The following is a 25,675-nucleotide window of genomic DNA, read 5'->3' on the forward strand; positions in this document are numbered from 1 at the left end:
TGATGATGAAGATTGATGCCTTTAGATCTTTAGCAATTAGGGTTTTTTATTTTGGTGACTTGAGAATGTCTCTGCTTCCTCTGATCTGCACTGTCAGATGTCCAAACCTTTCGATTTTAATATCATCTGTCCCCCCTGACCCTTATAAGATAAGATTCATAGCTAATGGGCGAATGTGGTTGGGTATTATCTAGTCTTATTAATAGGTAGGGATCTTTATATCAAGTGGATTAACATTGAGAATAAACAATATTCAAGAGTGAACAGCCTGAAGGATGCCCGATGTCGAGTAGAGCCAAGGCTGCTGCCACAGAGTGGAGGAGAGACAGGTCTCGAGAACGAAGTCGATCACATGATGTACAGCCCATCTCTGCTCAGTTTCATCTTTCTTCCATTTGGAATATCCCTTAAAGACACAGTAGAATCACTAACACATTAACGAACAAAGATATTGATGTAGAGAAGACCTCTGAAGAATTTCTGGATCGATTAGAATGGCAAAAGATTATCCGATCAGGTCGGAAGTACTAATTTGCAAGTGCAGAGAGTCGTAATTTTTTATTCAAGTGGAATTATGGGAGTCATAATATCTAACGTCAGCTAGGGCTCTATAGATTGACTGTAAGTTTTAATTCAACGTCAAATTCATTAAGGGGTCTACCGAGCCTCTAAAGTTTTGTGCATGATTTAGAAATTTTAGTCTCTCAGTGGCTCTCCAATTAAGTGCTTTGCTTCTTACCAGGGGGTTAGAATTAATTTCATGGCCGAGATGGCAGCATTCATGGTGGGTATTAAAGAAGCTCACGAGCTTCGCATTTCCAAGCTCTGGATAGAATGTGACTCTGCAGCTACAGTGTCGGCTATCCTTTCCGGTAAGATCCCTTGGAGTTTCATGCAAAGCTGGTGGTCTATCTCCCCCTTCCTCGGCTCTATCCAATGGAGAATCACATACTGCTATAGAGAAACTAATGCGGCAACGGATGCCCTTGCAAACCATGCCTCAAAAAGAAAAGAATCAAACTCTTGGCAACCCTCTCCATGTTTCATCTCCCACATTGTAAGCTAGGATGCCATGGGCCGGCCCTATTACAGGTTCACTTAGGGCGTGTGGTGGGGCTTACGCCCTTTTTTTTCCGGTGTCTTTTCTGATATGAAGTCCATCATGTAACATTTTCTTTTTCATAATCAATACATTGCTGATCTTTAGCAAAAAAAAAAAAACAAGGAAATTTTAGTTTCTTATTTTATTTTTCTATATTATTAGTTCGTTTCTTGTTTTTTGTTTTGGTTTCCTTTTCCCTTTATAATCCGACCTCCTTATCTATAGGTCGTTTTGGACAAAATGAAGTATCTTGAAGTTTATGAATGAAATTGCTTTGTTTCCTCTTTTTCACAATTGGAATTAGGGTTTTTCTTTACCTCGAGGATTCGATGGTCGTGAGCGCTAGAACAAGATCTAGCTCCATACTTCCAATTGTGTTAGATATATCTCCATGTGGCACATGGTCATACCATATACCCAACCCCTTGTTGATTAGGGCCTTTCTCTAGCATTCATGGTTTGAGGAATCAGAATTGGAATTGTAGTTCTCTTTAATTCGTGCTTCGCAAATCAAATCGGCAATAAAACCTTATTGGTTCTTGAATCGGCCAATTTGGTCCGATTCAATCTCATGCATAGTTCCCATGCATGTGGTAACATCTCAGCCAATTAAAGCCGGGTGAGAGGGCGGAGGGTGGGGAGTTGGAGCCGGAGAGGGAGAGGGAAAGGTAGAAGAAGAGTTTTGCAAGAGAGAGAGAGAGAGAGAGAGAGAGAGGGGGGGGGGATATACGTTACACCACGATTTTGAATCAGAAGAGAGATTTCAAGAAATGACGTATCTATTCACTCTATCAATAACCGAGCCGGATCTGGTGTATCATAAGGTATTTGCCTTTTCTATTGTTTCCTATGGATTGGACCCAAAAAAAATTCTTGAATGAGGTATTCAACTCTAGGGATGAATCGAAAAAGAAATCTTTACAGGTTCTACCACCTATTTTTTATGAAGAGAATGAATCTATTTATTGAATGATCAGAAAAAATCGGCATGGATAATTTGGAAGGTCCAAAACCAAAAATAGTGGTATTTACTAGCAAGAACATAATGGAGGTAGCTAGTCAATCAATATAGATTAATCTGAAATCTAATTCAAATCCAATATAGCACCTATGGATACGTAAGAAATATATCAGATCTATTCTTTTTAATGAATAGATCCGATTTCAACTTTGAATATGGCATTCAAAGGGATCCAATAGGAACTGATACTCTAAATCATTGAATTATAATGAAATATATGATCAACCAAGAGAGAGAGAGAGAGAGAGATGCAGAGGGTAAAGACCCTGGAGGAGAGTGATGAAGGAGTGAGGTGAGGGGCACCACTTGCAACAAGATCGCGTGGGTGTCAAAGAACACCTCTGCTGTTTTGAAATGTGGAGGTGTCAGTGTTGTTGAAGCACGGTCCTTTGGTATTGGCATGAATGTATTAGTAATTTTGTATATCATATATACAAGGAAGAGGACCTATACTTGTAGGTTACGAGCAGGTACATGTACAGTACAAGAATACGAGGAAGGAAGGTAGTACATGGTGTAGTACTATGGTATATACAGATATACAAGAATATTATATATGATATTCCTTAACATCCCCCCTTAAACTCAATGTGGGAGAGTTGTTCCGAGCTTGAGTTTGGAAACTATAGTATCGAAGTGTCCTAGGAGATGAGCTTTCATGAAGATGTCAGCAATCTGATCCGAAGAAGTAACTGGTATAAGACAAAGAGTGTCATGAACAAGATATTGACGCACAAAGTTACAATCATTCTCTATATGTTTTTGGTGCGTTTATGAAAAACATCATTGCGAGTAATCTGGATTACATTTCTACATCATAGTGAAGAATTGTAGCATTGGAATTTGTTACTCCCATGTCTTTGAGTAGCCAACATAACCATAGAAGTTTAGAGATTGTATCTATAACGATACGATACTCTACTTCTGTCACACCCCGCTCCCGAAAGAGCCACCTGGTATGACTAGGATGCCAACTATCATTATTCCAAATGGATGTTAATAATGCCTTCCTTAATGGAGATCTTGAAGAGGAAATATACATGCAACCATCACCAGGTTATGATCATACTCCTCACATGTATGTCACTTACGTCGAGCATTGTATGGTCTCAAATAGCCTCCCCATGCTTGGTTTGTGAAGTTTAGTAGCACTATTCATCAGTTCTTTTTCATACCAAGCGCATATTCCAATGTACTTTTATTCGTTAATCTACATAAGACACCATTCTTCTTTTTCTCTATGTGGATGATGTGATTAGTACTGACGATGATTCTGCTGGTAGCTCAGAACTAAAACAATTCCATCACCTGCAATTTGACATGAAAGATCTTGGATCTCTTAGCCATTTCTTGGGTCTCGAGGCCTCATCTGGATTTTATGGATACTATCTCTCTCAGGCCAAGTATGTATTTGATATACTATCTTGTGCCAGGTTGATTGAGAACAAGAGTTCACCTACTTTTCTTGAGAAAAATGTTTGGATGACTCCTATTCATGGCACTCCTCTTTAGGATGAAACTCTCTATCTCCAATTAGTGGGGGTTCTTGTCTATCTCACGGTGACTCGTCCTGATATGGCTCATGTGGTACATCTTGTTAGTCAATTTATGTCTGCTCCTCGCTTGTTCCACTATGTTGTCGTGCTTTGCATTCTGCGATATGTCAAAGGCACACTCTTCATGGTCTACATGTTTTGCTCCCTCATCTCTAGAGCTATGTGTCTATTCTTATGTTGATTAGGCTGGAGACCCCATCGATCGACGATCCACTACTGGCTACTATTTCTTCTTGGGGGATTCCTTTATCTCTTGGCACAACAAGAAACAAACTGTTGCATCTCACTCCAGCACGAAGGTAGAGTATCGTGCCACTATAGATACAATCTCTAAACTTCTTTGGTTATGTTGGCTACTCAAAGACATTGGAGTGACACATTCCAGTGCTACTACTCTTCACTATGGTAATAGAAAGGCAATCCAGATTGTTCACAATGATGTTTTTCATAAATGTACCAAACATATAAAGAATGATTGTTACTTTGTGCATCAATATCTTATTCGTGATGCTTTTTGTCATATACCAATTACCTCTTCATTTCATACTGCTGACATCTTCACCTAAGCTCATCTCCTAGGACACTTCAATACTCTAGTTTCCAAACTCAAGTTGGGAACGCTTTCCACATTTAGTTTGATGGGGAATGTTAATTAAGGAATATCATATATAATATTTTTGTATATCTGTATATACCATATTTGCATTGTACTACACCATGTATTACCTTCCTTCCTTGTATTCTTGTATTGTACATATACTGTACCTCATGAAGTATAAGTATAGGTCCTCTTCCTTGTATATATGATATACAAAAATACTAAGACATTCATGCCAATACAATTCTAATACTGCCCCTTGCCCAAAGCAGTATGCTTCGACAACACCGACACTTGCACCTTTTAAAAGCAGAAGTGTGCTTCGACACCCACGCGATCTTGTTGCAAGTGGTGCCTCTCACCTCACTTCGTCATTGCTCTCCTCCAGGTTCTTTTCCCTCTGCATCACTCCCATTACTTCTCTCTCCCTCTCTCTCTCTCTCTCCCCCTCTCTAACTCCAGCTCCCCACCCTCTCTCTCACTTGGTTTTAAGTGGTTGAGAAGTTGCCACATGGGAACTTTGCATGAGATTGAATTGGATCAAACTGGCCGATTCAAGAACCGATAAGATTTTATTGCCAATGTGATTTGCAAAGCACAAATCAAAGAGAACTATGATAATTTTTTGCTAAATATCAACAAGGACTTAAATTAAATAAATGAAAAATAATACAAGTGTTTAACGTTCAGGCATACCCAGACAAATACAAGAAAAACAAGAAAGGGAGCAAAGCCGCCACATCAAAGAGAACAAAGATAAGAGTCAATCAACTCCAAGACAGAGACACAAGATCAGGAATAATTACCGAGAGAACCTGAATCTTTTTTTTTTGCTAAAGATCAACAGGAATATATTAAAAAATAAAAAAGAATACAAGGGGAGAACGTCTAGGCATACTCAGACGAGAACAACAACAACTCACTAACACCAAGGCTAGTGACAACCAATGAAGCAGCCTAGAACCCTAAGCAAATCTAAACCTAGGCCTACTCAAAGCATCATCCGACAGTAATGACTAGATCGAGGGAGTAAAGGCCACGAACCAGGGAGAGGAGGACTCCCTTTTCGCCGCCAACTTTGCCAGAATGTCCGCCACTGGATTCGCTTCTCCAAAACAATGGGTGACTTTCCAAGAAATGGAATCAAGAAAAGGCTGCAGACCCATCCAATGTTGAGTGACGAACCAGGGGATAGATTTGGCATTAAGCACATCCACCACAGCCTTGGAGTCACACTCCACCCAAAGATGAGTAATCCCCAAATCTATAGCTCTCAACAGCCCAATGAAGATGGCCCTGAACTCCGCCTCATAGCTGGTCAAGTTACCAAGAAAAACACTAAAGGCAGACATATGAGCGGCTCGATGATCTCTCAGGACACAACCTGCACCTGCCCTGCCCGGGTTCCCTAACGAACACCCATCCACATTGAGTTTCACCCAGCCAGGAGAAGGGCAACACCATCTAATTTCTAACATCACCCTAGTAGGATTAGGGATGATGGGAATATCCAATCTACGGGCGCAGCATAGATCAATAATAGAAGAGAAGGGGGTGGTAAAGGACCACGAGAGCTCCTTCATAGAAGTAAGGAAACCAGAAAATACCTTATCCACCTCCGAAGCGATCCCATCAAACCTTCTGTGATTGCGTTCCAGCCAAATACAGTACATCATTATGATCATACCAACTGTTCAGGCATCCTTCATAGGGACCACTCCAGCTTTCCTTTTACCCCAAAGAAAAAGAACACCGATTGAGACCGGACTTGGCCAATGAACATTGAAAATATCCATGAACCTCTGCCATAACCGGAGAGAGTAAAGGCAATCTAGAAACAAATGTGAGTCCGATTCCACACTAGATGCACACAGCTCACACCAAGACACCAGACACACCCCTCTAGCTGCCACAGCCGCATTAGTAGGCGTTTTCCCAAGCACCAGCCGCCAAGCAAAACAAGAGTGTCTAGGAAGGAGGGATTTATTCCACACTAAGGCACTCCAATGTGTAATGGGGGATTTCCCTCTAAGCATCTCCCATGCAGACTTCACAGAGAACCTACCAGAAGGGGTGCAGCCCCAGAAGCAAGAGTCCGAAGTAGGCGAGTTGGGCAAGGTAATATTCCTGATAGAATCAAAGATGTCACCTAGGAATCGAGACCGAACCTGAGGGAGAGCCCAAGAAGTGCCTTCAATAAAATCAGACACACAAGCTGCTTTGTCTTTAAAAAGATCCGATTCCAGCTTTGAAGCACTAGCAATTGACTCATGACCCAGCCAAGCATCAGTCCAAAACCGCACAGACTTGCCATTCCCAATCACCCATCTTTCATTTTGCTCCACCAAATCCCAAACCTTGCAAATACCAGGAAGAATCGAAGAGGGAGGCGAGGGGGACTTTAAAGAACCATCAGAGTGAACCAACCTGGCTCTCAAAAAATTGCACAACACCGAGTTCTCATGTTTAATAGACCATGCCAGCTTCCAAAGCCAAGCCTTATTAATATCGCGAAGCCTACGAATGCCCAAACTGCCTTCCACCTTTGGCTTGCAAACCGCATCCCACTTCACTGTCCCTACCTTTCGAGCCTCAATGTCACCAGCCCAAATGAAGAAAAGACACGAACCGTCAAAGAATGCATCCTTAATCGATTGAAGAAAAGACACGAAATAAGGAGATGAAACGCCTTGCTTAGCCGCTGTCTTAACTAAAAAACCTGCCACCCAGGTTCCCTTCTCTGAAACAACGAGAAATTTTCCAACTTATTTGATTCAAATAAGAGAACAATGCCAACCAATCCTGCTCCACAAATAATGGAATCGATTAAGATTGAATAGCACATGCGACTGCCACCGAATCACATTCAATCCACAATTTGGTAATACCTAGATCTGTCGCTCTCTTTAACCCCTAGATAACTACTTCAAATTCGGCCACATAGTTGGTCTTAATACCCAGGAGGATACTAAAGGCCGAGATGGAGCAATAAGAAATATCTCGAAGAATACCACCCGCTCCTGCTCTACCCGGATTCCCAATTGAACAACCATCAACATTAAGTTTGTTCCATCCCAACAAAGGTTTAAACCAAAAAACTTCCCTATTAAAATGGGCCTTTCTAGGAACCACAGGGTATTTAATCTTCAAGCACACATCAGATCCTGGGCATTGCGAACCAGAGAATTGAAGGAATGAGGTAATTCTCTTAGAAGAAAAATTAGCACATTAAATACAACAATAACCATAACCTTATCCCAACTAAATGGGGTCGGCTACATGGATCCGAAAGGGCCATAACAATAAAAGAAATAAGAGTAGTATAAGGAAGTAAAAATGTAAAAGGGGTTAAAGGAATAAATTAATAAATAAATAAAATAAAAGTACTAAAGGAAAAAGTCTAAGCAATAGTCAGAGCAGCATCCCAAGAACATCTCCCTACGAGGGGTCAGCTGCATGGGTCCTTGACCTCCAAACAGCTCTATCCGCGGTCATACTAGGAACGAGCCCTACCATATGCATATCCTTTCTTATCACTTCTCCAATAGTCATTTTAGGCTTGCCCCTACCTCTTTTAGCTCCTTTCAAATGAATCTGGTCACTCTTTCTTACTGGTGCATCCATGGATCTCCTTTGTACATGACCAAACCACCTCAAGCGGCTCTCATGAAGCTTGTCCTAGATTGGTGCAACTCCTAATTTGGTTCTAATACAAACAATCCTTATTCTAACTCTCCTGGTCTTGCCACACATCCTCCTCAACATCCTCATCTCCGCTACACTGATCTTATCTATATTACTCTTCTTAACTACCCAACATTCCGCTCCATATGTCAACGTTGGTCTTATTACTGTTTCATAGAATTTCCCCTTAAGCTTAATAAACATGCGTTTATCACATAAGACTCTTGATGCTCCTCTCCACTTCAACCATTCGACTTTAATTTACTGGGAAACATCATCTTCAATATCACCTTCTTCGTTAAAGGTTGATCCTAGGTATTTAAAGCATTCACTCTGTGGTAGCTCTCGCCCCTCAAGTTTCACCACTTCATCATCTCTCCTGGTTTGACCGATGTTACACATCATATATTCTGTCTTTGTTTTGCTTAACTTAAAAGCTCTTGAGTCCAAGTTTAATCTCTATAACTCCATCTTTGCATTAATCCCTTCCACTGTCTCATCTATCAAAACAATATCATCAACGAATAGCATACACTAAGGGACTTCATCTTGAATATGTGTAGTTAAATCATCCATGATGAGTGCAAAAAAATAGGGGCTTAGAGCTGATCCTTGGTGTAACTTAGTTGTAATTGGGAATTCATTACTTTGTCCCTCTGCCGTTTTGACACTTGTCACCACGCCCTCATACATGTCCTTAACTATATCCACTTAGTTACTTGAACTCCTTTTCTTCCCTAGGACATGCCAAATGAGCTCTCTAGGAACTCTATCATAGGCCATTTCTAGGTCGATAAAGACCATATAGAGATTCCTTTTGTAAGCTCTAAATATTTCCATAAGCCTCCTTAGAAGGTAAATAGCTTCTGTCGTGGATCTCCCCAGTATAAAACCATGTTCTCCGATATATCAGTTTCTCTTCTTAGGTGGGCTTCAATGATTTTCTCCCAAAGTTTCATGGTGTGACTCATTAGTTTAATGCCTCTATGGTTATTGCAGTTCTGGATATCATCTTTGTTCTTATAAATCGAAACTGCAGTACTTCTCCTCCAATCATCTGGCATTTTCTTTGTACTCAGAATCTTGTTAAATAGGTTGGTTAGCCAAGATACCCCCGTCCTTCTAAGCTTTTCCACACTTCAGTTGGGATCTCATCTGGTCCTGGTGTTTTGCCTACCTTCATCTTTTGTAGGGTCTCTTTGACTTCATCTTCTCCAGCTTGTTGAAGCTGTCCCTGGCATGTGTTGGCTTCAAGACTATTCCTTTCCACTTCCGAATTTACCCTGAGAGTTAAGGTAGCTCCATTTAACAAATTATAAAAATATTCATCCCATCTCTCCATAATGTCCGCATCCCGTATTAGTACTCTACCATCTTCGCTCGTAATGCATCTAACATGATCCAAATCTCTGCTCTTCCTTTCTCTTATTTTAGCTATCTAATAGATCTCATTTTCCCTTTGTACTAAGCTTTTCATTAAGTTCATCATATTTCTTCGCTCTTACTTTCCCCATAATTTTTTGAGCTTCATTTCTCGCCGAATAATAGCTCACTTTATCCTCTACCTCTTTAGTCCTTTGCCAAGTCTTAAAACGATCTTTTTTTTTAATCTTAGAGGCTGCTTGGACCTCGTCATTCCACCACCAAGTCTCTCTAGGGCCCAGACGCATACCCTTGGAAATCCCAAGGACTTCCTTAGCAACTTTCTTGATTCAAGTCATCATAATAATCCACATATCGTTGGTATCTCCTTCTAAATCCCACCTCTCTTGTAGGACCACTTTATCGAAAAATGGATCTAGAAGAGCTCCTTGTAGGTGGCCCCATCTTATCTTAGGGCAAACCTGTTTTGCCTTCTTACGGTGCCTTGTACCAAATTACATATCCAAGACCACCAGTCTATGTTGGGTGGTTAAGCACTCTCCAGGTATAACTTTACAATCCTTACAATCCTTAGCACATTAAAGGAGTAAAGGAAATCAGCCAGTTTACCATCAAACTTCCTTTTATTCCTTTCCCGCCATAAAATATAAGGAATTATCCCTTAAAACAATACCCGACATCCAAGCTTCAGACAGATGCACCGACTTTGCCTTCCTCTTCCATCATAAAATTAGTTCAACATAAGAGGCAATAGAGGGCCAGCTAAAACCAAAGAGATCAAGGAACTGGTTCCACAAACATCTATTGTATGGGAACTCTAGAAAAATATGACCAATGGATTCTGATTCCTATAAGTAGAATTCGCGTCTAGAAGCACAAAGAATACCCTTCATCTTCAGTCTTATCGCAAGGAATCTTACCATAAACTAATCGCTATGCAAAGAAGGAATAGTGTGGCAGCAACACATTATTCTAGATCACCAAGTACCAAGGTACCATGGGATTTCTTCTGCGAATATCATCCCATGCTGACCAAACCAAAAACTTTCCAAAGGGGGTGAGCTTTTAGAAACTTTGATCTTCCAAGGGAGGAGAGGGCTAGTACACCGACTTGGCCAATTAAAAGGCCACATTGAGAAACCGAGAAGCCACCTGGAGAAAGGACCAGCTATTATTCACAATAAAATCCACAACTCTATCATGCTTATCATTAAAGAGAGCCATATCAAGACCAGAAAATTCTGCTAAAGATTCATTCCCCAACCAACGATCCTTCCACAAATTCACCTCCTTGCCATTACCAATGACCCATTGCTCATTTTGCTGAACCACCACCCAGACCTTTCTGATCCCAAGCCATATAGAAGATGATTTATAGCATTTCTTTAGAGACCCATCACCATTAACAAATCTAGCCCTGAAGAAATGACTAACCATGGAGGTGTCATGTTTAATAGACCATGCTAATTTACATAGCAATGCCTTATTAATATCATGCAACCTACGAATACCCAATCTAACCTGAGCCTTTGGACAACACACCTAGTCCCACTTCACTGCCAAAACTTTCCTCACCTCCACATCACCAAACCAAATAAAATTGTGGATCAAGATTCCATCAGCTTCACTAGTAATGCAGGCCACCAATACACATAGAAATTGTGAACTGGCATACTCATCACCACTGACCACACAAACTCTACTCGGCCAACGAAAGTCAACAACTTTACTTTTCAACCTAAGAGGGGCCTTCTGAATTTGTCAACAAGAAGCATCATAACATCCCTATTAATCCTACCTTTAAAAATTTCAACTCCCAGGTACCTTGTGGGCAGCTTGCAAATAGGAATATTAAGCAACTCTGAAATACAAAGCTTTCTAGGGAAATTGATTTTGCCATAGAAAAGCTTGCTCTTCTCAAAGTTGATTTTTTGACCTAAGAAAATTTGATATTTCTCAAGGAAATTCTTTGAAGCCTACACATACTTAAAAGAGCCATTCAAAAAAATAAAACATTGTCAGCGAATAACGGATGTCCCGGGGTCGGAACATCTCTAGGACCTCGTAAAGTCCTAATAATATTCTCCTCTGTCATCTTCTTTAGGCCCCTACATAGTACCTCCTCCGTAATGATAAAAAAAAAGAGGGGAGAGAGAGAGTCATCCTGTCGTAGCCCTCTATCAACTCCAAAAAAACCAACTAGTCCCCCATTAACAAGAACAAAAATCGAGGTAGATAGCAACAACCGATGTAGCCACAAAATCCAACAAGGATTAAACCCAAATTTTTCCAACACTTTGAAGAGGAAATTCCATGATAATAAATTATATGCTTTCTGGACATCTAATTTTAGACCTATCGTCGCACCTCCCACAGACTGGTGCATTAAGTTCCCCAATTCAGAAGCCAAACTGATGTTGGAAAATATGACCTTGCCTTTTTGAAAAGCCCCTTGTTCTCTAAAATTAACCTGGGTAATAGCCCATTCAATATAGTCGTCATAATTTCAATAAAATTTTACAAAAAAATTTCCCCATGTAAATAGGAAGGAATCTGTCCAAAGTGACAGCACCTTCCACCTTAGGGATGAATGTGATAAATAAATTGTTAATACCCTTGGAGATGATACCTTCCTTAAAGAAACTCTTCATAGCCCTACAAACATCAAAGGAAATAACCCCCCAGTAATGTCTGAAGAAGGCACCAGGAAACCCATCAGGTTCAGGCGAACTATCCGGATCCAAATCCCACATCGCCTGCTTAATCTACCCAGTACCAGGAATAAGATCCAACGTCACTGCATCAGAAGCATTAAGAGTATGAGGGATCAGATCCACAAGTTCCAACTCTGCAATGCTGCTTGAATCCTCCACCAAAAATCCATCTTCCTTCCTAAGATAATGGATATGATTTTTTGATCTCCTTATCATTGTAGATAAATAAAAAAACTTGGAATTCCTATCACCCCACTTCAACCACTTGATTCATGATTTTTCAAACCAAAGCCTTTCGCTATTCTGCAAAGGTTTTAGATAAGGCGTTTTAACATTAGCTTCTAAACCAAAAAGCAAATCATTCACCCCAATTGTTTCCATGGCTCCTTGAACATCTTCAAGAGACGTTTCCGCTTCCTTTAAAGCAGCATCAAAATGAGGAAACTCAATCCTAGACCAAGTTCGAATGGTGGGTTTAAAGACACTTGAGCTTCTGATATAAAATATAGATTGAACTACTGTTTGAGTTTAAAAATTATACCGTAAGCGTACGGGTCAATCGTAGCTACGGGTCGAACACGAGAAGATATACGCCACTCTATTTAACTAACTTAAAAGTAATGCAAAGTGAACCAAATTAATTTAAACACTAAATTAATGATGATTAAACTAACGGATCTTAACTCACAAGCATCTAACAAATTACACATCTACGGGATTAAGTTGGCGTCCTAACACATGAACATCTAACCTATCAAACTAATGCAAATTGGGAGTAATTAAAAATAAAATCCTATACTAACGCAAGTTGGAAGTAATAAAAAATGCAGCCACACATCCATATCCACATAAACAAAATAACCACATAAGAAAAATAAAAGAAATAGAGGGAGAAGAATGAGATAGATGAGAGGGAGAATGCAATTGAGAGTTTAGAGAATGCAAACCTAGATGTGCTTGAACCGGATTAATTGAAGAAGCTTGAATGAATAATTGCATGAACTTACCATGGCCTCCTCTTCTAAATCTCCAAGTCTTGTCATCAACATAGGAGCTTAGACTAAGAAGCTTAAAACTGAAACTATTACAACCATATTGAAGACATTAAAGTATAAACTAATCCTATTACAACCATTAACTAATCTTATGAAAGCAAAATTAAGAACTTGAAAGAACTAATCTTATGAAATCAAACTGAGAACTAAAGCCAAAAATAGGAAAAGAAGAGAAAATTTCACTAAGTGAATGAACCAAAAATTACACTAAAAACTGAATTAAAATTAAACTAGAAACTAACTAAAAACTGAACTAAAAAAACTAACTTGTTACAAGCCAAAGGGCAAGGGGTATTTATAGGGGGAAGAGAGGAGAAGAGAGAAGAGGAAAGTATAGGAGAAATATTCTCTAAGAAAAGAGAATATTCTCTTCTCCTAAGAAAAAAAAGAAAAAAATAGAAAGAAGAAGAAGAGAAGATTGTTTACATAGACCTTCTATTTCTAGAAAAGTAAACTTCCAATTCTAACAAGTGCTTCCTTTTCTTTGTAGATATCTTCTCCAAGCAATAAAATCAAAGCATCTTTGACTTTTCAACTTTCCATAGGTGAGAGAATATCTTTCAAATAAATCTATCCCAAGTAGAATTCCAGAAGTGCCCTTGAGAAGTTGGAGGAGAGAGAGAGTAAAGGTGATGACTAGGATTCTTCAAGAATAAATAAAATACCATTCTGTCCTTCAGAAAACGTGGAGCATGGGGTGCTTATATAGGCCTCACCATTGTGTTCCTTGCGAAAAATCACCCAAAATAGACCCAAATTTTGTCCAATTTGGAGTTGGGGAGCCCAAGATATCTCAAGTTGAAGTTGGACTGTCCAGAGCCCCCCAAATGGAATCTTTAGGGTACAGGAAATATAACTTCTGGTTATTGCGTTAAGGCCCTTGGAATCCGAACTTCTGCTTCACTTTGTCCCTGGTTGACTGCCAATAATTATAAATAAACCTCTATAGACCATTTTCGCGCGTCGTTACGGAAACGGCCGTAACTTCTCGTTTCAACTCGGAATCAAGTGCCATTTGAACCATTAAGAAGCTGACTCGATGGGCTACGCATCCATGCCATTAACACCTCTAAATAGCTTAAAAACATTTTCTTAGCATCATCTCCTCCATTTTTACAAGAATTCACCTAAAACCTGAAAAGCACAAGAAAGCACCGAGTAACTCTGTCCAATGTGGTAAAATGTATGCTTTATGCCCTAAGATTTCACACATAAATGTGCTCATCAACTACCCATAATAGGAGCCCCCCCAAGAGACCTTGATGACATCATGAAAGCTATCCCGCTCCATCAAAAAATTTTACAATCTAAACGGGCAATTCTATGATTTACAATCAAGATCAGACATAATTAAAAGAGGTGAGTGCTCAGAAGCAATTCCATGTAGAACACTCTGGCTGCATGCTCTAAAATAGTCAATCCAAGTAAAGGTGCAAAAACTTCTATCCAACATCGCTGAAACATGTCCTCTCTTTCGATTATTTGACCAAGTAAATTTTGTTCCCTTTGATGGAATTTTCAACAAAGAGCAAGAGTCTACCATGGTCTCAAACTCCATGGCTTCCCCAATGGAGAAGGCACCTAGCCCTTTTCTTTTCATGAGAGGCTAACGTTGCATTGAAATCACCCACCACCATCCAAGGCGCCAAAATAATATTTAATCCTGCCAAATCCAACCAAAGGTCTCTACGACTTGCTCTAAGGTAGCTTGCATGAACAAAGGTCACAAAAATGCTAACACCAACCCAACACATACAAATAGATAACTATTGGTCAGACAGAGAGATAACAACCGGCCTACTCAATCCCAATTTCCATACCACCCAGATGTTTTGAACTTTCTCCTGTCTATAATTATGGATAACCTCAGCAGAATAGCCAAATTTACTTAAAAAAAGAGAAGGAAATTTTCTAACCTCCAACTTCGGTTCCGTGATACACACAACATCCAAACTATTCTCTTTCAAAAAAGATGAGAGGGCTAACCTAGCCACGACCTTCCTGATTCCTCTAATATTCCAGAAGAAGACCTTCATTGAATAACTGATGATTTAGAAGCCAAGCACTCAGATCGTTTACGATCAGTCTGATCTCCATCATGATTTTTCCTTGTTATACGCTGCTTGTTATGACCCTGCACATCCTAGCTGTAGGATTAAGCGCTTGCCAATCCCCCAAAAAATGTCTTGTGAGGGAAGGTACAACTTTAATTCTTTATTACATACCAGCCAGCGCACATTGCTCCCTCGTCCGAGTAGGGATCTGGGCAGGGCATTTTGGGTCACTCCCAACAATCCCCCCCCAAATGCACGTCCAATAACAGAGCACCCATGCCACAGGGGAGACTCGAACTCGCGATCACCTGCTCTGATACCAAATGTAGGATTAAGCGCTTGCCAATCCCCCAAAAGACGCCTTGTGAGGGAAGGTGCAACTTTAATTCCTTATTGTACACCAGCCAGTGCGCATCGCTCCCTCGCTCGAGCCGAGATCTGGACAAGGCATTTTGGGTCACTCCCAACAGTAGCATCACCATGGTCAGCCTGATCATGAAGCACAACCATAAGGCTTCCCTACGGAATGGCCTGCATCTGCCTCTCCGTAACAGGAAATCCACGATGAGAAGAAGGAGAACCCACTTCATCTTCTAGCCTAGGACCCACATTAGAAAAAGATTGGTCTGTACGACGGGATCAGCGACCCACTCCACTTCCTGTCCATGACCCACAGCAGCATGAGATGCTCCATGTCTACAGTAATTTGAATTTATATTCCTAGAGGATAGCATCATTGATTGAAGATCCTGGTGAGTAAAGCACAATCTCTCCTCCAAATTTTTCTCCTTTAAATTAGGAATGGAGCCTATTTGCTGCGAAACTGGTTCCCTTAATGGAAGGGACTCTTCTGGAATAAAATTTGTTAAAATCGAATCTCCTCCTTCCAAATTGGTATCTACCAATTTTTCTACCACAACACCACCAGCCACAACTTGAGAATCTAACACCATGGCCGGCGACGAATCCAGTTAACCATCTGACCCTTATAGAGAATCACTATCGGGCTTAGATACATCATTCCTTGAAGTCGCAGGATCATAAGCAACAAGGGGAGAACCTACCTAGTTCTTGGATTCCCTATGCCCACCAAACTGCGCTCCTTAAACCTCAGCACCTCTTTCACGTTTCTTTGCTTTGGCTGGAATTCTCTCTTTGCACATATTAATCGAGAGGCCTATGCGACGACAAAACCCATAATTGGTCATGTCATCCTCATAAATCACAGTTTTTTTTTAAACCAAAACTTCTCCGCAGATCCCAACTGTTGTCTTTCCACCAGAATCTCCTCTAGCCTTGATCAATGATCTCCATCTTAACAAGGACTCTAGCATAATGTCCAACAGACACTTCCCTGGTTCTACGATCTAGGGCTACAAGAGTACCCAAAGCTTTCACCAAAGATAAAAGAATCTCAGGATGCCAATATTCATAAGGTAAATCTAGGAACCTCACCCATACCAGCTTATGAACCAGATGATTCCCATTCAGGTTGAAGTTCGGGCACCAATGTTGAAATCTAAGAGACTGTCCACTGACCCTGATGGGACTACAATGCCAAATCATGACCATGTCCACTTCCAATGCAAATCGAAAGATGATAAAACCTTTCCCGATAGGAATGATTTCAATAGAATACTTCAACTTCCATTGAACCTTGATTGCTTTCCTCAGATCTGTTAGAGACACTTGATGAAGGTTCAACCTCCTAGTCAATGCGAAACAAAATCTTTGAACCTAAGATTCATAGGTGCTCTGAGGGATTTTAACACAAGTGATCCTTCCTTCATGAATCAGCTTAAGACGAGCCGCCACGTTAGGGATTACAGGTTTCCCCACTACTTCTGCAAACATTCTTCCTCTCACCTACTTCTACAACACAACAGGGTGAGCATCCTGGAGTTGCTCGCCTTCATCACCATCATCTTCCTTCCCAGACTCTTGCTCGACTTCAAAAACCCTTGCCAAATCTCCACTCATCTCTCTCTCCTTTCCTTTCACCCTGTTAGATGCTTCAAATTTCGAAGTTCTTCATTATATCGAACTCTAAGGCGTGCCAAATTTTACGTTACCATTCTCATCATGTAAATAGTCACAAACCTTCCATCATTCAAACATGCTTACCAGCCCCTTTAAGAGTCTAAAACAGTGACATTTTTTTCATTAATTAAACATAGTCCCATCTAGCATACATGTATTCTTGATTTTTCCATCCAAGAACTATGATTCCTCAAACCATAAATGTTAGAGAAAGGCCCAAATCAACGAGTGGTTGGGTATATGGCATGACCATGTTCCACATGGGGATATATCTCACACAGTAGGAAGTATAGGGGCTAGATCTCATTCTAGTGCTCACGACCCTCGAATCCTCAAGGAAAAAGAAAAGCTCTAATTCCAATGGGGAAGAAGAGGAAACAAATCAATTTCATTCATAAACTTCAAAATACCTTATTTCGTCCAAAACGACCTGTATATAAGGAGGTTGGATTATAAAGGGAAAAGGAAACCTAAACAAAACAAGAAACAAACTAATATAGAAAAATAAAATTTTTATATCATGCGCAAAACTTCAAAGGCTCAGTATACCTCTTAAATGTGCGAATTTGACCTCAGATTGAAACTTATAGTCCATTTGTAGAGCCCTGGCTGACGTTAGAAATTATGAATCCCGTAATTTCACTTGAGTCAAAAGTTACGTCTCTCAAAAGTTGCGCTAACAAATTAGTACTTCCGACCTGATCGGATAGACTTTTGCATATCCAATCAATCCAGAAATTCTTCAAAGATCTTGATAAGTGCAAGATAATTGAAAGAGAAAATAAAGGAGAAGAGAAATAATAGGGAGAGGAAGAGAGGAAAAGATATATATATATATATATATATATATATATATATATATATAGAGAGAGAGAGAGAGAGAGAGAGAGAGAGAGAGAGAAATTTGGGGTTTTACGGACGCCAGACGTCCTAGCTCAATTGGGAAGCCACCAATCCTCTTCTCAAGCTAACTCTTAAGAAATAATTTAGGGGACAATAATCTGGTAACCTTTTCATTCATAATTACTATTAAATAGGATTGTATAACCGTTACATAACTTACCACTCTTGACTCCTTCCACATCTATATAACTAATCTGCTAACATTGATAGTTCTCATAACTAACACACTCGATACATATAAAATAATAATTGAAAGGAAGGCGCAACTCAGAAGCCCAAGTGTGGGGCTTGATTCACAGGGAAATTGGCAGTCTTTGTCCCTCCATTTGCTGCAGGAGTATCTCAGTCCAAGATTTTCTTCTGGGAAGGTGGCTTAATATTTCTGTGACATCCCGGGGTCCCTCTTGTTTATTGGAAGTGTTCTGGTCTAGGTCTTTTCCTGGTTGGGTGAAACTAAACGTTGATGGGTGTTCTTTGGGAAATCCAAGCATATCAGGTGCAGGGGGTGTCTTCCGAAATTCTGAGGCTCAAGTTATTTTTTCCTTCAGGGAATTTTTGGGAGTGGACACAAATTTTGCTGCGGAGTTTTATGCTGTTATCTTGGGTCTGGAATTTGCTAAATCTCTTGGCGTTTCTAAGCTTTGGATTGAATGTGATTCGGTGGCAGTTTTTATTTTGGTTTCTCAGAAGATGGTGCCTTGGTTCATTTGGCAAAGGTGGACTGCCCTCACTCCTTTCTTGGACTCAATTGAGTGGAAATATCCCCATTGTTTCCGTGAAGCTAACCTAATCGCTGATTTCTTGGTAAAATCGGTTGCGTCTCAGCAAGCTTCTTCAATGATGGTAAAGTTTCCACCCTTAACCCAGGACGAGCTGGTTGTGGATGCCCAGTGTAGAGCTAGGTTTAGATTGATTTACCCAAAATGGGTATTGTATTTTTTTGTTTCCCTGCTAATGGCTTTGCCGTAGGTGGGGAATTTATTTTCTGGTGCTTCTTGTATTTTGGTTATTTTCCCTTCGTTTAATATATTTGATCCTTTAGCAAAAAAAAAATGTTCCACATGGGGATATATCTCACACAGTAGGAAGTATAGGGGCTAGATCTCATTCTAGTGCTCACGACCCTCAAATCCTCAAGGAAAAGAAAAAGCTCTAATTCCAATGGGGGAAGAAGAGGAAACAAATCAATTTCATTCATAAACTTCAAAATACTTTATTTCATCCAAAATGACCTGTATATAAGGAGGTTGGATTATAAAGAGAAAAGGAAACCTAAACAAAACAAGAAACTACTAATATAGAAAAATAAATTTCTATATCATGTACAAAACTTTAGAGGCTTGGTAAACCCCTTAAACGTGCGAATTTGACCTCAGATTGAAACTTATAGTCTATTTGTAGACCCCTGGTTGACGTTAGAAATTATGACTCTCGTAATTCCACTTGAGTGAAAAGTTATAACTCTCAAAAGTTGTGCTAGCAAATTAGTACTTCCGACCTGATTGGATAGACTTTTGCCTATCCAATCCATCCAGAATTCTTGAAAGAGAAAATAAAGGAAAAGAGAAATAATAGGGAGAGTAAGAGAGGAAGAGAGAGAGCGAGAGAGAGAGAGAGAGATAAATTTGGGGTTTTACCGGACAATAATCTGGCAACCTTTTCATTCGTAATTACTACTAAATAGGTTTGTATAGCCATTACATAACCTACCACTCTTGACTCCTTCCACATCTAAATAACTAATCTACTAACACTCATAGTTCTCATAATAACTAACTCACGCTCAATACATATAAAATAATAATTAATACATATAAATAACCACATAATTACGTATATAAATAACCTTTTCCTTTTGCTTTTGGGATACTCCAAAACGGAAGAAAGATGAAACTGAGCAGAGATGGGCTGCACATGTGATCGACTTTGTTCACGAGACCTGTCTCTCCTCCACTCTGCGGCAGCAGCCTTGGCTCCACTCGACATCGGCCAGTAATACCTGATAATACCCAACCACATTCGTCATTAGCTATGAATCTTATCTTATTAGGGTCAGGGGGGACAGATGATATTAAAATCGAAAGGTTGATGAGGCGCATGCATGCATGAGACTTCATTATAATAGACAAGTCTGCAACTATAATCCATGTTTGATCAACTATTTATTAATGGACATTCAACAGTGCAGATCAGAGGAAGCGACATTATTGTACAGGGACTCGATCACAGCTCTCAGATCCCCAAAAAAGAAAACCCTAATTTCTAAAGATCTAAAAGCATCAATCTTCATCATCATCCTTCAGCACTCCTTTGAAATTTTTAAACGTTTCACATGGTTTCAACTTTCAGGTCGTCTTTGTTAAAACCAAAATTCAAAAGCTAATTATTTATTTAATACAAAAACCCACTTGCTGAATATAATTAATTTGTCTTGGTTCTCATCAATCTAAGCATTTGATTGTGATCCAAAACGCCGGATAAGCATTCTTTAATTAATTTTTTCTTACTGAATTGTATATTGTTTTTTCTCATTGCCTCCCTGTTTTCACCTTGAAGAGGTGTTTTACTTCCAATTCCCCCGTTTGGGTTCGGTTCATGATGAAGGTATAATGCAGCCTCGTTGGAAGATATGGATCGAGAGAGTCAAACACACAAACACAAGAAGAAATACATCACAACGGGATTAACATGACTCTTCAAGGATGTAACGAACTTTCCAAGATTACGGGAGAGAACACTTCAAGGTACTAATATTTTATTAATTCATTCTTCACCATTGAATGAGCATAGAGCTCTTACATATTTAAAGAGAAAATAAACATAATTCTAATATCTAAGACTACTAAATCCTATGACTAAGATTAATTGCAATCTATCCTACGGCTACGAATAAATCAGAAATTACATCATTAAATAAAAGAAAATAAATATCAAAATAAATACTAATTGAGTCCTTGGCAAATAGAAATGCTAAATTAACAAAAACTAAATTGAGAAACCGTCTCTCTCTCTTCTTTCTTCAAATCCGTCCAAGGCTGTCCATGTGGCATGAGTGTTTAAACAATGCTTCCTTGTGAAATTCATGGTCTTGTTTATTCCATTCCTAAAATATAGATCTTGTATTTCAACCCTAAAATTAAGGAGAGGTAAAAATCGTTTCCCTAGTTGGGGTTCCAACTTCTTTATCCCTCGAGTTATCCTCATTTTAGAATTAACTTTCCAAAATAATAGAAATCTCCTTTAAAATAGGAAACTGTAATCCCTTTAACAAAGGGTCAGTCTCCTCTAAAATAGGAAATTGTAAATCCTTTTAGCAATCGGTCAATCTCTTCTAAAATAGGAAACATTAATCCTTTAGCCATCGGTTGGAAATCTTCTTGAAGTAAAATCCATACGGCAGAATCGGCCTTGATGATGTGGCTTAGTATGAACCCATTTGAAGCTTGGTCTTGGTTTGGTTTGGCATGCACGTATGGGCCTACATCAAGGTATAAATCAAATAGAACCAAATATTATTGGCTTTCAGTTTTTCAAATTGAAATTTGATTGTCTGGTTGTAATTGATTTCAGTTATTCGGTTTGAATTCGGTTTTGATTAATTAGTTTGAATTTGTTTTTAATATGATTTAGATTTGAATCTAGTTTCATAAGTTCTGCAATAGTGTTGAGGAAGATAAAATTTACAAAATCATTGGGATACCTTAAAGGTTTACACTATAATTGACATATTCAATTCCATATATATACACACAAAATTTGTATGTTTGTAATGGTTTTGGATGGGTCCAACCAAGCTTCACTTTGATTGATCTTTTTTGTTTCCCCTGTTAGTAGAAGACTTTATTTATGAATAGATCAACGTGAGAAACTCATGGCAGGAACAAAACACATCTCCTGAATCCATGGATCGAAATTGATCCAAACTATCATACACGTCACTATCAGAGCCCTCCTTGTCAAAGAGTCAGCTAAATTGTTAATCTCTCTTGTAATAGTTTATTTTGAAACTACAAGAATGGAAACAAGAAGACAAGTACAGAATGGATCTAGTAATCAATGGTAAATTTGTAGAATTAACTTTCCAAAATACAAGAAAAAACAGAAAACTAGAAAAAGAAGCTCATCGCAAATCAAAGAGATGATCTAGGCATAGAATGAAGATCTATAGATAAGTTTCATGCTAACGGAACATGATGATTCCACAAAGGAGATGCACGGTCTGATAGAGAGATTGGACTGCATATCAAAAGTGATGGACTCCAAGATCTGAGCTTGGGTTCTCGAATTGCCTGTCCAAAGCTTGATATTGCGCTCTTTCCATATATGATAAACTGAAGCGCCAAAAGCGTGCAAGTTTCCCAAGAGAGTCAATGCAAGTCTTTCCACTGCAGTCGTCAAGGATCCAATTCCACGCACTATCTAAGGATCCAATGCTCCTAAGATAAGACCAACACTGATTTCTAACATGAGCCCAAATCCAACTAGGGAGGGGGCATTCAAAAAAAGACGTGAATGAGGTTCTGGGACATGCCTTTAGATAACCAGGGCACGAGTGGGAAAGGATTGGATTAGAGCACGCCAAGCAATAAAACTATACCTAGGGATATGATCTTTAAATTAAACTATAGGGTGCCATGGGACCTTGGAAGCTCGAGTGCTGATAAGGTTCCAAACAAAGACTCAGGAGAACAACCAATTTGAGGATTACAAGGTCTCAGGCGGGATTGTGATCGTCTACGGCGTACTTACCATAGCGGCCCAGACACACCGCTGCGTGCAGTGTCCGCCTTACCCCTGCCCGAGCAGCTTGCCCAAAAAGGGGTAAGGCGGACAATACGCGCGGCGGTGTGTCTGGGCCGCTATGGCCTCTACGGCAGCACGCCATAGAGGATCTGAATTGGTCCCCGGCGGATCCCTGGACGGATATTCCTACCATCACTCTTGAGTCTTGACACCCTTAGACTCGCACACTTAAAGTTGATTATTTTGGCATAATTACTCAATTAATAAAGGTCTCAAACATTTGTTCTACCATACTTACCTTCCTAGAAATTGCACCATCCCTTTTACAGGAGCGAGCCCACTTGCAACTCCCCCCACCCCTCCGGGGTTGCGCGTGTGTGTCGTCTATTAAAATGAATGAAGAGTGGGTTGTTGGATATGATTCATGTCCTCCTAGTTGAAATATTGAAATCGCCTCCCCCATATATCGACACTGACACTCTCATGACATGTAGTTTCTGATCAATTTAATATGGTTACTCGAAATTTATTGGATACTTTCCACTCTGGTCTTCTCTAGTCCTAAATCTCTATATAAAGAAGTGCAGAACACAACAGATTCACAACAAGTGTAGTAACAGTGTTTTGCCTCGTAAGCTTCAATCTTGAATCATGGCAGGCACTCACCAACTTCTTCTAGACACTCCCAAGAAAAGTCCTACTTTCTCCTGCAAAGCCCTGTTGGTCTTCCTCTGTTCAGCTGCTATCATCTGCCCATCTGCTTTTGTGGCTTTCCATTTGATCAACAACAGTAGCAACCCCAATCTCTCTCTGCCTTCTCAAATATGTAATCGGGTGCATGGCCCAGCCTCTTGTCTCCAGATCTTCTTAAACAACTCTGTCTCACACATAGCCGAAGTCATTGATGCGGCTAACCATATCAGCCGCCGCATCAATGATGCCCATGAGCAGGCGCCTCTGGCTGACTGTGTGGAGCTGATGGAACTCTCCATCAAGCGTGTGAACGACTCAGTTGTGGCTATCGGCCATGGTTCAACTGAGTCGTCACTCGCCGACGCCCATGCATGGCTAAGCAGTGTACTCACCAACCATGAGACTTGCTTAGATGGGCTCAAAGGTGGGCGGGCCCAATCAGCCATGGAGGCCCAGATTCAAAACTTGAAAGCCCGGGCTAGGACCTCCTTAGCAATGTTCACTGCGATCTTGCCGTCAGATGAAGAAGCATTCCGTCCATTACATGGGAGATTCCCTTCATGGGTCACTAGTAGGGACCGTAAGCTTCTTGAGTCTCTTCCAAAGGACATCAAGCTCAATGCCAACGTTGTGGTAGCCAGCGATGGAAGCGGGAAATACAAGACGGTGACGGAAGCGGTGGCATCGGCACCCAACAATGGGAATAGCAGATATGTGATCTATGTCAAGAAAGGAACTTACAAGGAGAATGTTCAGGTTGGGCAGCAGAAGAAGAACGTGATGATCGTTGGTGATGGCATGGATTCCACCATCATTACAGGCAGCCTCAACGTCGTTGATGGAGCCACAACCTTCAATTCCGCTACACTAAGTAATTAATTTGTTATGTGTCTAGATTGGGCGAGTCTAATTTGAGATAGGTTAAATGGCTTAATTTAATTAATGCGAACTCTAGAACGATTGATTTTTAACTAATTCTCTTACAATATCTTGCAATGGCAGTTGCTGCAGCTGATGGATTCATGGCACAAGACATTTGGATCCAAAACACGGCAGGACCGCAGAAAAACCAAGCAGTGGCACTCCGTGTCAGTGCAGATCGATCAGTTATAAACCGTTGCCGCATCGATGCATACCAAGACACCCTCTACGCACACACCCTCCGTCAGTTCTACAGGGACAGTTACATCACTGGCACTGTCGATTTCATCTTTGGTGATGCAGCTGTGGTGTTCCAAAACTGTAAATTGGTTGCTAGGAAACCAATGAGTGGCCAACAAAACATGGTGACAGCACAAGGCCGACTTGACCCGAATCAGAACACGGGGACTTCTATTCAGAATTGTCAGATAATAGCTAGCTCTGATCTTGCACCGGTGAAGAGCTCATTCCCTAGTTATCTTGGACGCCCATGGAAGGAGTACTCTAGGACTGTGGTGATGCAATCATACATTGGGGATCACATTGCTCCTCAAGGATGGGCGCTATGGAGTGGAGACTTTGCATTGAAGACATTGTATTATGGGGAGTACTCGAATAGCGGACCGGGTGCAGGAACCAGTAAGCGAGTGAATTGGGCCGGTTATCACATCATCACCAATGCGGCAGAAGCGAGCAAATTCACGGTGTCGTCGTTGATACAAGGTGGTGCATGGTTGAAATCAACTGGAGTTACTTATACTGAAGGTCTCTGATTTCATAGAATCATGAGACAAAATAAGAGCTAACCCCTCTTTCTATGTATCCGTAATAATTTCAGTTAGTTTAATGATGGCCACTTTCTTCTTATGGATTTCATCTAGGGGATCAATATTAATTAGTGGTTTTCTTCTTAAATTATGTAATTCAGATTTCATGTGTAATACACGTTAAGGGGGAACTGTTCTCTAGGTGGAAGCACAGGTGCCATGCGTGCACAGCAACCAATGAGAACACACTAGCACATTAGGGACAGAAATTTCACCATTCATGGGTGCAGAGTGGTCCCCCCCCCCCCCCCCCTCCCCCTACCCAAAAAAGTCTCAGGCATGGAACTTTTCTTCTATCAGGAGGCTATTTTTACTCCCTCTGAAAACAAAACAAAAAACAAAAAAAAAATGACGTGCTTCAGACAACAATCTCAGAACAAA

General features: G+C 40.2%; 2 protein-coding genes across 2 annotated transcripts; both read left to right on the plus strand.

The window, feature by feature from the left end:
* The first annotated feature begins 3,112 nt into the window (after positions 1 to 3,112).
* Positions 3,113 to 3,635, plus strand: LOC122655365 (uncharacterized mitochondrial protein AtMg00810-like). The gene is made up of 2 exons (XM_043849565.1): positions 3,113 to 3,224; positions 3,343 to 3,635. Exons 1-2 carry the CDS (start codon positions 3,113 to 3,115, stop codon positions 3,633 to 3,635), a joined length of 405 nt encoding a protein of 134 aa, XP_043705500.1.
* Positions 3,636 to 23,459: 19,824 nt separating this feature from the next.
* Positions 23,460 to 25,256, plus strand: LOC122656789 (pectinesterase-like). Its single transcript, XM_043851439.1, has 2 exons — positions 23,460 to 24,411; positions 24,546 to 25,256. The coding sequence occupies exons 1-2, from the start codon at positions 23,505 to 23,507 to the stop codon at positions 25,238 to 25,240; spliced, it is 1,602 nt and encodes a 533-aa protein (XP_043707374.1). The 5' UTR covers positions 23,460 to 23,504; the 3' UTR covers positions 25,241 to 25,256.
* Positions 25,257 to 25,675: the final 419 nt, after the last annotated feature.

Source organism: Telopea speciosissima, chromosome 3, assembly GCF_018873765.1.
Source record: "Telopea speciosissima isolate NSW1024214 ecotype Mountain lineage chromosome 3, Tspe_v1, whole genome shotgun sequence".
In the NCBI taxonomy this organism is placed as follows: Eukaryota; Viridiplantae; Streptophyta; class Magnoliopsida; order Proteales; family Proteaceae; genus Telopea; species Telopea speciosissima.